The sequence below is a fragment of the Pelophylax lessonae genome (assembly GCF_965119305.1).
Source record: "Pelophylax lessonae genome assembly, chromosome: 4".
NCBI classification, from domain to species: domain Eukaryota; kingdom Metazoa; phylum Chordata; class Amphibia; order Anura; family Ranidae; genus Pelophylax; species Pelophylax lessonae.
This window is the reverse complement of record NC_138771.1, coordinates 294,551,249-294,564,363: the sequence shown is the minus strand read 5'-3', so window position 1 is coordinate 294,564,363 and position 13,115 is coordinate 294,551,249. Positions and strand designations below refer to the sequence as shown.

The 13,115-nt window shown below is 37.6% G+C and overlaps 1 protein-coding gene across 1 annotated transcript in view; it reads left to right on the top strand.

Annotated features, from left to right (window-relative positions):
* The window catches only part of LOC309552619 (dynein axonemal heavy chain 3-like), a 1,537,563-nt gene that overhangs the window by 1,415,039 nt on the left and 109,409 nt on the right, over positions 1-13,115 (top strand). The window contains exon 50 of the mRNA XM_082253560.1: positions 38-215. Within this exon, the coding sequence (XP_082109686.1) occupies positions 38-215 (178 nt within the window). The remainder of the gene's footprint in view (positions 1-37; positions 216-13,115) is intronic.

Genomic DNA, 13,115 nt, shown 5'->3' with positions numbered 1-13,115 from the left:
ATGAATATAACAATGTTTTTTTTTCTGTTTTTTATAGATTATTCCTGCAGTCCAGCAATTTGTCACTGATAAGATGGGCTCCACTTATATAGATCCTCCAACCTTTGACCTGCAGCATAGTTACTTGGGCTCCACATCCAATACCCCATTGATATTTGTCCTGTCTTCTGGTGCTGATCCTTTAGCATTATTAATGAAATTTGCAGAAGAAAAAGGTGATGGTTAACTTATATTGTATGCTATAAAGTTGCTAGCTATACCTTAGATAAGGACAAAATATAGAAATCTGGAATGTATCATTCAGTGCTTATTAGGTGATGATTGTTGTTAAGGAAGCAATTTGGCAATCAAAAGATTTCATATATCAAAAGGCATTGTGCAGAGCATATCTTAAATGTGAAATGTGAACATTTCACCAAGCTTATTGCTACATTACCTTTTGAAGATAAACATGTTTACGCATTCAACATAACCTTCACATGGCTGAGATTCTGAGATCTGATCGTTTATATTGCACAGGATGTTAATTTATCATTCAACAGTATCAAAATGTGTAGTAAAACATCACATTCATCAATCTTTTATGCATAAGGAATCCTGCCATCATCTTTAAGCAATTTAACTGCAGTGCACAGTGTACACTATTAGATGGCTACCTTGTGGACACTTTGCCAGCTATACTGGACCCCCAGTCTGCTGCTGAAGCCTCATAAAACAGTAGTGGCCAGTTGCTAGGTTCAAGCACTTTTCATGGAAATGGGAGCATTAAAGTGAACCTGTTACTTTGCCTGAATAGGCTTACTGTAAGACAATAACTTTCTTATCTCTGTGCATTTGTGAACAAAACAAAACATTAGAGACAAATCAAATATGTGAAAGTCACAAACTGGTAAGATCTATTAAATATTTAAAAAATAAGCAGAGAAGATGTCCAAATTTTGTTATATACCTTGTAAAAATGTTGTCAATTTTAGAAATAATTTTAAGTTCTGCTCTAATTGCTTGCATTTTTGCAACTTGCAAGATAAAGCCATAATGAGCTAGTAGGCATCGCATTCCAGCACATTATGTGAAATTTACCTTACAACATAGCTTTCAGCAGTGAGCTGTCACCACTGACAAGTCTTCCATCTTCACTTGGTCCTTCTTCAGGGTTAGCAGACTCAGGCTATGTGAGTGACCGGAGCCATGATGACGTCACTCCCGGGCATGCACGAGGAAGCTACCGTTTACTTCTGAGACCATTGACGTCACTGGCTGCATGTACAGTAAATATCTCCTAAATGATGCATGTTTAGGAGATATTTACAGTACCTATAGGTAAGCCTTATTATAGTCTTACCTATAGGTACAAATTATGCATGGGAGTTCACTCCTACTTTAAATTAAGATAGTCTGATTTTTTTTTTAATTTTTAAATTAAAACATTAACAGCTTTAAGCATACTATATATGTAGTATTACAAGCTTGATAATGACATACCGGTATGATCCTAATTGTTGTAGATGCTTACTTTTAATATATTATACTATATTGAAAGCTATAATTTACTGCATAGGACAAAATCTCACCAACATATCTGCAATAGGACTGTCAGTCATTAGTTGCATTATTAAGCCTCAGACTTGCAGACATTACATGCATGATGATTTAGGCTAGATTCACACCTATGCAATTGGTGCAGCTTAAGTTTGCATGGGCACAGCAACCCATGCTGCTGTACCTGCAGAAAATACAGGAAAAAGGCCCCTGCGCCTTTTTAATATTACAGCCACATGGAAATCCCACTTTGATTTTACACCATGCAATTTCCTCCATTGAAAAATGTGCTTTGTTTTCAAATGCGTGTGGGGAATAGACGCTGATATGACACAGAGCCACACGGGATACCATTGTAAGAGTGCACTGACAAATTTCCGGCTCTAAATCCCCTTCTCTACATGTGGCAGCATACCTAGCAACAGGGACCAGTGTCTTAAAAAAAAGGGTAGGATTATTGATTTATCCTTTGAAAAACACCTTTTTTTAATGCAGGAGAGCATTCTGCTTGCTTTGTTAGCTGTTAGCTGCAATTTCGCATTGTATGATATTGCTGAACCTGTCATTTACAAAGACCCCAAGTTCTTTTCCTTCTCCTATTCCCCCAGAGAAGGCCATTTACATTTTTCTATATTGAACCTCATCTGCTATGTAGCTGCCTATTCCTCAATTCTATCAAGGTCTTCCTGTAATGTTGATATACCCTTTGCTAAATGTATTGCCCTGCATAGCATGATATCATCAGGAAACACTGAAATTGACCTCCAAATCCCATCAAACACAATATCATTATGTTGAACAGTATTGGTTTCAAGACAGAATCCTAAGGAACACTACTCACAACTTTGCCTGTGGCAAGTTTTCTGGCCTTGTACAAACAATTGTTTCCTTGCAGATATACATTCATTTGTAAAGTAAGTGTTTATGAGGTACAGGTGGTCCCCGGGTTACAAACAAGAAAGGGTATGTAGGTTTGTTCTTAAGTAGAATTTGTTTTTAATTTGGAACAGGTACATTTTTTAAGTGTAGCTCCAGCCAAAAAAACATGTTTTTTGGATAGCATAGGGAAGGGTTAACAACCCCGTAACATTTGTTTTGCTGTTTGTGCCCCTGTTCAGAAGATTTCACCTCCACTTTCTGTCCTTGTGACAATTGGATTAAGAAAATTTTGGGTTTTTGTGGAACCAAGGATTGGTGATAAACCTTCAGTTGAGACACCTTTTTCCCATAATAACTCTTACAGGATTGAATTTCCCTTCCTAGGGGTAAATTTCCTCTCACTCCATGTTGTCTCTCTCCGTTTGTAAGTAGAAGTTGTTTGTAAGTCGGATGTTTGTAACCTTGGGACTGCCTGTACAGTATTAAATGCTTTAGCAAAATCCAGATAAACTACATCCACTGGCCATAATCTAAATTAAAGATCACCTCCTAAAAGGACATTAATAGTTTGGCCTGACAGAAATGGTTTTTCATAAACCATGCTAATTATTACTTATGATTTCATTTTTGAATAAGGTCTCCAATCATCTCCTCACATAGTTTACATACTATTGATGTGTCCTTTCCTTTTAGACATAATGACCCATTGTTGAATACTGGTACCACATTTTCTTTGCCAATCATTTAGTACCATTCCAGTCAGTAAGGTGAAATACAAATAGTGCATGGGTATATAGATAAAAGTTCATCAATGATGAGCACACAAGATTCCAGAAATGGTGAAGATGTGCCTTTAAGGTAACGGACTTCATGAAATAAACAGTGTGCGGCCTCCATTATAGACACCTTTAGCCGCTCACCTCAACAACAGGACCACTAAGTTAACAGATGGGTCACATAGTCTTTTCCAAAACGGATATATATCCACAAGTGCAGTCACGGAGATTCTCTTGGTCCTAATCATACAATGACACGTCCACACAGGGATGTCTCACAAGGAAACTTTCTTTAAGACTTGCATACAGATGATCACCAATATTCTGGAGTTATGAAACAGGCAAGGGACATATAGTGCTCTTTGCTAATATCCATTTAATAATAATAAAAAAAACACAGTTACAAAACCGGCACTTCCAATAAGTGGCAGCGTACGAGCACTCGTAACATAAAATCACAAGGAGATGGCCGTGGGTGGAGTCAAATAACTCCTTCCCTTTTGAGTTACATCTCAGGGGGCAGGACTTCATCAGCGGGTACAGAGGCACGCTGTATACCCTCCTATAAATACTCATACATATTCAATGAAGGGGCAGAGCTTCTCCCCTTATTGTCAGTGGTCAAGGTGATTACACACTTTAGCCTGGAAACCAGGAAGTAGCAGTGGCGGCCCACTTAATATTACTACAGACCAAAGAGATATCACTGTCCCCCTACATAGGATTTCGGCAGCGTGAGCCAAAATATGACCTGTCACTAAAAATAACACCATAGTTCCACCATATTCAGAATTTAAAACTGCCACATCTATAAATGGAACAAAAATACCAATTCGTAAAGATGTTATACTTATACTGAATATGGTCTCCATTTTCTATAATAAAAAATATATACTCAAACACTGCAAAAAAACATAAAAAAACACCAAAAAACAGTAGCTTAAGAAAGTAAAGCCTTGCTACGACAGAACTAAGCTCCCTGAGAACTCGCAGGTGTAAGCCATCAGGCCATGATGATTTGATTTTGAACAATGATTTCTGTTAACCACAGGGGTACACTCAGTACATTGGTATTAAACCCAAAAACAAAATTGTAATATAATGTAGTTTACAGATCCCCTAAATGTGGTGGCTAAATTTGTTTTCCTTATTTATTTATTTATTTTTTTAGGCTTTTTTTTCCCCTATATTTCACCTGTTGATCCAGCCAGTAACATACTTCTTGTCTTAGGGTGTATGCATTCTGCATGAAGTAGTAAAGTAAACACCTTTGCAGAGCATCATTGTCTGTTAATGGAGAGGGTAGTGTTTGACTAGCAGATTTAGATGGACTTAAATAACAAACTGAAGCTGAAGAAAGTTGAAAAATAACAGATTTACTGGCTTAAAATAACAGACTTAAAGCCTAAAAAAAAACAAATGCAGCCACGCACCTTTGAAATTGTAAGCTGCAATTTAACATTACTGTTTTGTTTATTAAACCCATACTATTTAAATAACAAGACATTTGTCTTCTCCCTGTCATATGTGACCAATTTCCCATGTTCATCTTTTATTAGGCCTATGGGTTCAGCCCTTACCTTATTACTATTAATATTTTTTCAGGATTTTTTTTTTTTTTTACTCTGTGCTAATGTGTTTGTCCTTGTCTATTTTAGCTGCCCTGATTACACTCTTGCATCTATTATTGCATTCCTTGTTACTCTGGAATGCTTTAAATGATGCTTTCATTTTGTATTTCCTTAAGACAAGTTTTTTTCTCATTTATTATTTTGTATACAGTAGAATTTAGTGACAAAATTGTTTAACTTTTGTTCATTTATATTTTCTAACCCAAAATAATTTATTGGTGGATGTCATTGTTTAATAACGTCCTTAAGCACTTGCCGACTAGGGCTACGTCACTAGCTTGTGAGGGTCTAGGGAGCGAGCGCGCACCGCCGGAGGCGCGCTCCCACTCCCGCGTGGTCACGGACCCCCCCGCGCGTGTGACCGGCGGACCCGATGTCCGCCGGCCACTCTGCGAACGGCGGGGGAGAGGGAGAAAGTCAGGCAGCTTGTGTAAACAAGCTGCCTGTCATTCTCCCCTCTGTATGAGAGATGATCATATGGATCTACTATGTAGATCCGTTGATCACTCTGCATACAGCTGAAGCCACAGCCAATCACAGTTAGAATGACGCCCCTAGGGACACACACAGCCCCTACATCTCAAATAAAGTTAACCCCTTCACTACCAGTGTATTTTTACAGTAACAGTGCATATATATAGCAATGATTACTGTAGAAATGTCACTGGTAACCCCAAAAGTGTCAAAAATGTCAGTCAAGGGTCCGATCTGTCCGCCGCAATGTCGCAGTACCGCAAAAAAATCGCAGATCGCCGCCATTGCGCGTTAAAAAAAAAAAACAACAAAAATGACAAAAATCTTTCCCTTAGTTATTAAACGCAATAACTTTTGCGCAAACCAATCAAAATACGCTTTTTGCGATTTTTTTTACCAAACATAGGTAGCATAAAACAAATTGGCCGAAAATGTTAAAAAATTTTGATTTTTACATTTTTTTTGGGGGGAATTTCATATAAAAAAAAGGGAAAAATATTGCTATTTTTGCAAAATTTACGCTCTTTTTTTGTTTATAGCGCGTGATCAAAAAATCGCACAGGTGATCAAATACCGCCAAAAGAAAGCTCTGTTTGTGGAAAAAAAGAACGCCAAATTCGTTTAGGTACAGCGTCGCACGACCGTGCAATTGTCCGTTAAAGTCACGCAGTGCCAAATCGCAAAATACCCCCTGGTCAGGAAGGGGGTAAAATCTTCCGGGGCTTAAGTGGTTAAAAAAATACCACTATTCTTCTATGTTCTTCATCAGCAACATTAGTCCTAATTGGCATCATGCAGTAGGAAACATAGCTTGTTGAAGTTAGCCTTTTTTACATTTAGAGTTCTTGTGGTACCAACTTTCCTCTCCCTGTAATGTACAACAATTACCATTACCCAAGTCGTCTCTAATATGCACATCTGTAATTCACTCTGCATTTTTGTAAATGAATAGTTTCAACACACCATTGTTAAAAATTAGGGAGTTCCACCATGTGACGTATGAAACTGTCCATCAGTAGGCTCAGGAACTGAAAATCCTTGGTTGAGTAAGTAGTTCCATTTGCCCAATCAATATCAGGATAACTGAAGGTACCCATAAAAATATTAACATTGTCATGTTTCCGGGTCTTTGAAATTTGTAAAAGCAGCTGAGTCTCTTTTTCATCCATTATACTAGGGGGCTTCTACTAACCTTGTCCCTCCAAAAGAGTTACCCTTGGATATTTGCATCCCAGTCATGTGAGCTGTCTAACCAGGTTTCCATTATTACCACAAAGTTGAGATCCTCCCTAAATAACTGATTAAAATAAAGTTCTATTCTTTCCATTTTGTATATTATTTACTAGTTATCTCAGCCCTCTCCCTGAATCTGTGTTAAAAGGCTCCTTCAGCCTTCTAAACATTTTCATCCACAACAAAGATGCATTTTCCCCATTTAGATGCAATCCATCCCTACATTAGAGCCAATAGCCCACTTAAAAGTAAGCCCAGTTCTTCATGAAGCCAAAACCCTCCTTTTTATACAGGATTCTGGGCCACTTGTTCAACTTCCTTTACTCATGCTTCGTCTCTGGTGTGGCACCTGAAATAATTATGAAAATACTACCTTGTAGGTCCTTTTCTTTAGCTTGGTACCTAAGACACCAAAATTTTTTTTTTTTTTTAGAATGTTCCTTCTTCCTCAAATTTTGTCATTTGTACCAATGCATACCATGACAACTGGGTTCTCTTCAGCCCCAACCAAAACTCAAAAGATTTACTGGGGTGTATCAGTCTAGGACTAGCCTCCCCAACGCTTTTCCCTCTACCCTGTCTTTTAACTGTGACCAAGCACCACCATATTTACACCCCTCTCTATACTGGGCTCAGCCAGCATCTGATGGGTAAGGTTTAAATTCCTTACCAAGTTGTTAATGCTCTACATAATTGCAAGCTGGTTCTATAATTCTGGAATTTGGGTGTCTAAACAAATAAAAAACTTGCTCACATCTCACACCACAGTATTCATCCTCACATAGTTGTTCAAGGAGTGCATACATAGCGCAAGCGAACAAAAAAGTGATAAAAAACCTGGCCGAGGTTGGTTTATATATGCAATACCAGTGACTCCTCCAGCCACAAGATGATTAGTCTCATGGTTATATATATTCAAAACAAAAGGAGAAGAAACATTGGCCAAGGGGACTTTAAACAAGGCTTATCACTTGAAAAAATCAATAGTATACATAATGGTAAATGTGTTACATGATGTCAATAAAAATAATGTACAAACATTATACTAAAAGGTAAAAAAACATTTCACTGAGCTGCATAATACTCGATAATCAACATGATTATCACAGAACAATATGTAAGCACATATGCTGTCAGTAACATTACATAGTATATAAATGTAGTAGATCAAGAAAATTTGTATTAAAATTGGAATGGCAGAGGATAAATAATCCAAACATTTCTATGCATCCAATAACTTTAAGCGTTTCGTAAATTGATCTCCACTTCTTCAGGAGTAGATGCAAAAATAGAATCTAGAAAAAATAAAGAAACCAAAGTAATATCATGTACAGTATGTAGTGGATAAATTCCTGAAGGGAGGTAGTAGAAGGGCAAAGGCCCTGGTACTTACATGATAGCTCAATTGAGAGAGAAAAAGGAGAATCTGGCTGCCCTGTGGCTGGGGGGCGCCAGGAATCGTCTACCCCGAGGACTGAGACGGCGGGACTCAGGTAAACTTCCCAGAGGGGGGGACAGGGGCCAAATAGGCCTCCATGTTCAATTAAATTCATAAATACTTGCAAGGATAATGGCCTGATAGTCAGAAACAGTCAACATGGTCTGGTCCCACCCCCTGCTCCCTTGTCACAGAATTTGCCTGACAGTAATGGGATCCAATAGCTCACACTGCTCTCAGCAAAGCCTGTGAGAGTGAGCAGGAGAGGAGGGAGCTGCTGCAGATGGGCACAGTGCTGGACCGAGATCAGGTTTAGGTATGTATTAAGGAGGGAGGGGGGGGTAAGGGGGAGATATACATACTGAAACATTTTTTACCTTATTGCAGAGAATGCATTAACCACTTGTCCTCCGGAAGATTTGCCCCCCTTCATGACCAGGCCATTTTTTGTGATACAGCACTGCGTTACTTTAACTGAGAATTGTGCGGTCATGCAACACTGTACATAAATTAAATTCATGTCATTTGTTTTCCCACAAATAGAGCTTTATTTTGGTGGTATTTGGTCACCACTGCGATTTTTATTTTTTCGCACTATAAACAAAAAAAGACTGAACATTTTGAAAAACAGCACAATGTTTTTTACTTTCTGCTAGAAAACATATCCAATAAAAAAAAATGTATAAAATCTACTTTCTTTATAAATTTAGGCCAATATGTATTCTGCTACATATTTCTGGTAAACAAAAATCCCAATAAGCGTATATTGATTGGTTTGCGCAAAAGCTATTAAGTCTATAAACTATGGTTGATATACTGGAATTTTTATTTATTTATTAATTTTTTACTAGTATGGCGATTGCCGGATATATGCGTTATTGCAGTGGACTACAATCAGACTCTAGCTTACATTGAACCAGTGACACTAATGAAATTAGCAATGCTAAAAATATGCACTGTCATTGTACTTAATGACACTGGAAAGGGGTTAAATATCTAGGGCAATCAAAGGGTTAAATAGGTGCCTAGCCAGTGTTTTCGTGTATGGTGTGTGATGCTTTTACTAAGAAAAGTGATGGATTTTATTCCCTGCTTTTGCTTTGTGGTGGCTGTATTAGTTTTTTGCTTTTCAGTCATTTTCCAATTATTTACCCCTGATAATCCTGCAAATAGCACACTTCCTTTCCTAGGGTAGCTACGCTCACTCACATTTATATATTTTTTCTGGATTAGATAAGCATTATAGTGATATTAAAGGCTTTCATTTTTATTTTTTATTTATTTTACATAAACCTCATACTCACCTGCTCGGGGCAGTGGTTTTTGGATATAGCACCCTGATCCTTCTCTTCTTGGGTTCCTTGCTGGTGCTCTTGGCCCCTCCTTCCTGACGAGTGCCCACAGAGCAAGCAGCTTGCGATGGAGGCATCTAAGCAGGCTGTTTCCCAAGCCACGGCTCTGTGTGTCTATTCACACACAGGACAATGGCTTGGCCCTGCTCCCCCTCTCTCCTCTTTGGCTCACTGGCTGTGATTGACAGCAGCAGGAGCCTCTGTTTCAGCCAAAGAGGAGGGAGAGTCCCCATAGAGCTGGGGATTTCCTGCACATCAATGGATCGAGTTGGGGCTCAGGTAAGTATTAGGGGAGGTTGGGGGACTGCAGCATAGAGTAGGTTTTCTACTTTCATGCATAGAATGCATGAAGGTAAAAAACCTTGAACTTTTAGAACCACTTTAATTTGGAACTCCACAGTTTCATCTTCATACCTTTCTTTTACTCCCTCACTGCTCTTCTCAACCCCTGGGAGTGAAAGCAAATCTCTGTAAAAGCATCAAGCTGTAGCTTGGTGCTATGGACTTTCCTATGAGAGCACAGATTGGCCTAACACTCATGGATGAGTCTCATTGACGTGTCACATACCATACCCAGAGGTACCTGGTATTTTCTTTGGGATCAGGCACTAAATTTAACTGTAGAGGAATGAATGAAAGGTATATAAATACTGCTGATGATGGGGGATTAAAGAAAATCTGCTTTGCATGGGAAACCACATGTTTTTCTAAAGGGTGTTCCCATGCAGCTTGAGTCTTATGAAGGGCTTCTTTCCAGTTGTATACAGCTCTGTATTCCTATTGAAGCCATAAAAATGCTTGGCCTGATAGGCTTGTGTGTATGTATTTTTATGTATTTTCTATTTAAATATAGTGAACTAAGCATATGTAGCTTCCCTTCCTCCCTTCCTTTACAAATAAGCAACATTAGCTAAATATCCACTTGGGGCCTCATCAGATGACTGGTTTCAACAATCAAAAAAAATAGGTGCAAATGAATGTTATTTTGCTGGATTTATCCTTCAAAATAAACATAGGGAAATGCAGAATGTAAAAAAGTAGTAGCTAGCACATCATTGTCAGTATTACAGAATTAAGGCTAGAATGGGAAGCAAGAGTGGTAGTCAATTACATATTTGTGTGATGGAAACACCATTATTTCTGACAAGCTGCCAAGTTTCTGCTAGCTATTAGTGAAAGGATATGAAAACAAGCCAAATAATCACATTTCAATTTAGTCGGCACAAACTATCATTTCAGAATCTCAGTCTCCCCAATTTGATCTTTTTAGTATGCTTTTACAGTGTTACTCTGTCTTGGCTATGTCCTGGATTTGTCATGGGGTGTAAAATTTTACCTCTCGTTAACAGTCAACATTTTTTCTTATTGCTATGCCAAAGATGCTGCACATACTGTAAGAAAGAGCACTGACAGCTATTACTTGGTTTATCGCCAGTTTGTTGGGATGCTTGTTTATGTGATATTTTTAAGTGGTAGCTGTAACTAGTGCAGGACGATTTGATGGCAGTTAATTGCTTTTTGGCCCAAATACAATGTCCATGTTCTTATGTTGTTAATAGGGTTCTATCCACTGGAAAGTAAAAAAAAAAAAAAACAAGTAGACCTTATTCAGCACATTTACTCAAAAAACAAATGCAGTCAAGACAGACCATTTTAAAAATAATATATTTTGCTCCAGATACCTTGTGCTAATGAGAATATCTGTTACTGAAGAACACAATGCAAACCCATGGGTCATTATTTAAAGAAGAACTAAGACTCAGCACTGATTCAATGAAAACTGTAAATCATTGTAGAATCAATGAAAACTGTAAATCATGTCAGAACACCAACCCCTTCTATTGGAAAAAAAAGCAAAAAACTTTATTAATATGTATTTATGAGGACCCCAGTCTCTAGCAGGCAGGCACGTGTCTACACATAAAATAATCTGGATCTGTATGTGATCTGGGAATGCTATAGTGAACAGATCAAAACTATGTAAAATACCCCAGTTCCTATAACCCAATAGGAGCTCTGCCTAATCTGTAATGTAATGGATAGGGTACAACATTTTTTGTATGTATTGCTTGTATTTGGTGATTTTAATGGCTCCAATTTTGAAACTATAATGAAAAGATCAAAACTAGATAAAAGACCCCAGTTCCTATAACCCAGTAGGAACTTTGCCTAATCTGTCATGTGATGGATAGGATACAAGTTTTGTGTTTATTGCTTGTATTTGGTGATTTTAATGGCTCCAATTTTAAAACTATCTCCAGTACTATAGTTTACATCCAATTAGAGGTCAGATTTCATTGTTATCGCTACAGAGAACTGCTAAATTGTGTATGTCTTATTGGTTGTAAAGACTAAAGCTGGGTACACACTATTCCTTTTTTCTTTAACCCCGCCATTGGCTGAGAACTCTGATAGGGAGTTGGTCAGATGCTGGTTTTTCCAGCATGAACATCCTACAGAAGCCAGCCAAATAGTTGCCTTCCACTGAACAGACATACAAACGGGCCGAATATCGGACATTTTTTTTTGCCCCCCGACATTTGGCCTGTGTTTACCCAGCTTAACAGTAAATCATTGTTCTTTGAGTTGTTAATTAAATGAATTAAACTATTTCAGTAACTGCAAATGCATAAATGTGTATAACCTATAGATATTTCATATTGTTAATGTCAAATGTTTAGATTCAGTCAAGATTACTAAAAGCCAATAAGATATATACAGTACATGATCCCAAGCAGCTTAGTTAATACAATAAAATACCAGTACTAGGCGGCAGACATTATCCACAGACTTATTTATCCATTGCTTGACTCACAGTCAAATGAAAGAATTCACAGTTTCAGTAAAAGATTTCCTCATGCCATGCATCAAGTAAGGAGGGCATTAAAGGTCTGAACATTTGTTAGAATATATTAGGCTTACTAATACCTACTGGCTTACTAGTCCCTAATGTTAAATGTGGCCCTGGCCCAAATCATGTTTCTAATCAGCCTTCCTCAATGAATTGCTAGTGCTCCCAACTCTAATCATGTTTTGCCACCCTTTTAACTTCATCTCGGAAAAAAAGTGTTATGCTTCTAAAGTGCACTAAATACTATATAAAAAAAAGCAAAATAAAAAAAAAAACACTGTGCTTGAGTTAGACAACTGTCAGCACAAAGAGTTTGGATACATAAACTCTAAGAACGTATATGGTAATAAAGTGCAGCGCTAAAAAGTCAAGTAGCATAAGTAATAAGTCTAACACATTTAGTGATAAATATGCATAGGTGACATAATCTATGTAAATAAATATTCTTGTGAATAAAATAATAAAAGAAAGTCCATAGTAAATAATAGATAAAGAAAGTGTTAAAAAAAAAAAAAAAAGATTGACAAACAAAAATAAATCTTATTTTTTTAATATGTGAAACACCATCATGTGCTTAAAACATTAATGTGTCATAGGATTCCAACCAATAGAGGTGAAGGGACATACACTGCAGCTCCTTACCTGATTGCAATGACCCCTTTGTAAACAGATAGGTCTAACAGCGCTTAGCAAGATAGAATGGTCACCTCCAATGCATAACATCCTCCAGCAGATACATGTTTCCCAGTTTGCTAAAAAACAAGATGCTAGAGGCACTTCCTTAGTGTAAGACCACTTGACAAAGTTTATTATAATAATAGAGATAGGAATCTATTTACACATGTACGTATCTGTTTACACAGGGGTCATTGCAATCTGGTAAGGAGCTGCAGTCCTTACACCAGGTGTTCTTTTCTTCTATTGGTTGGAATCCTTAACACA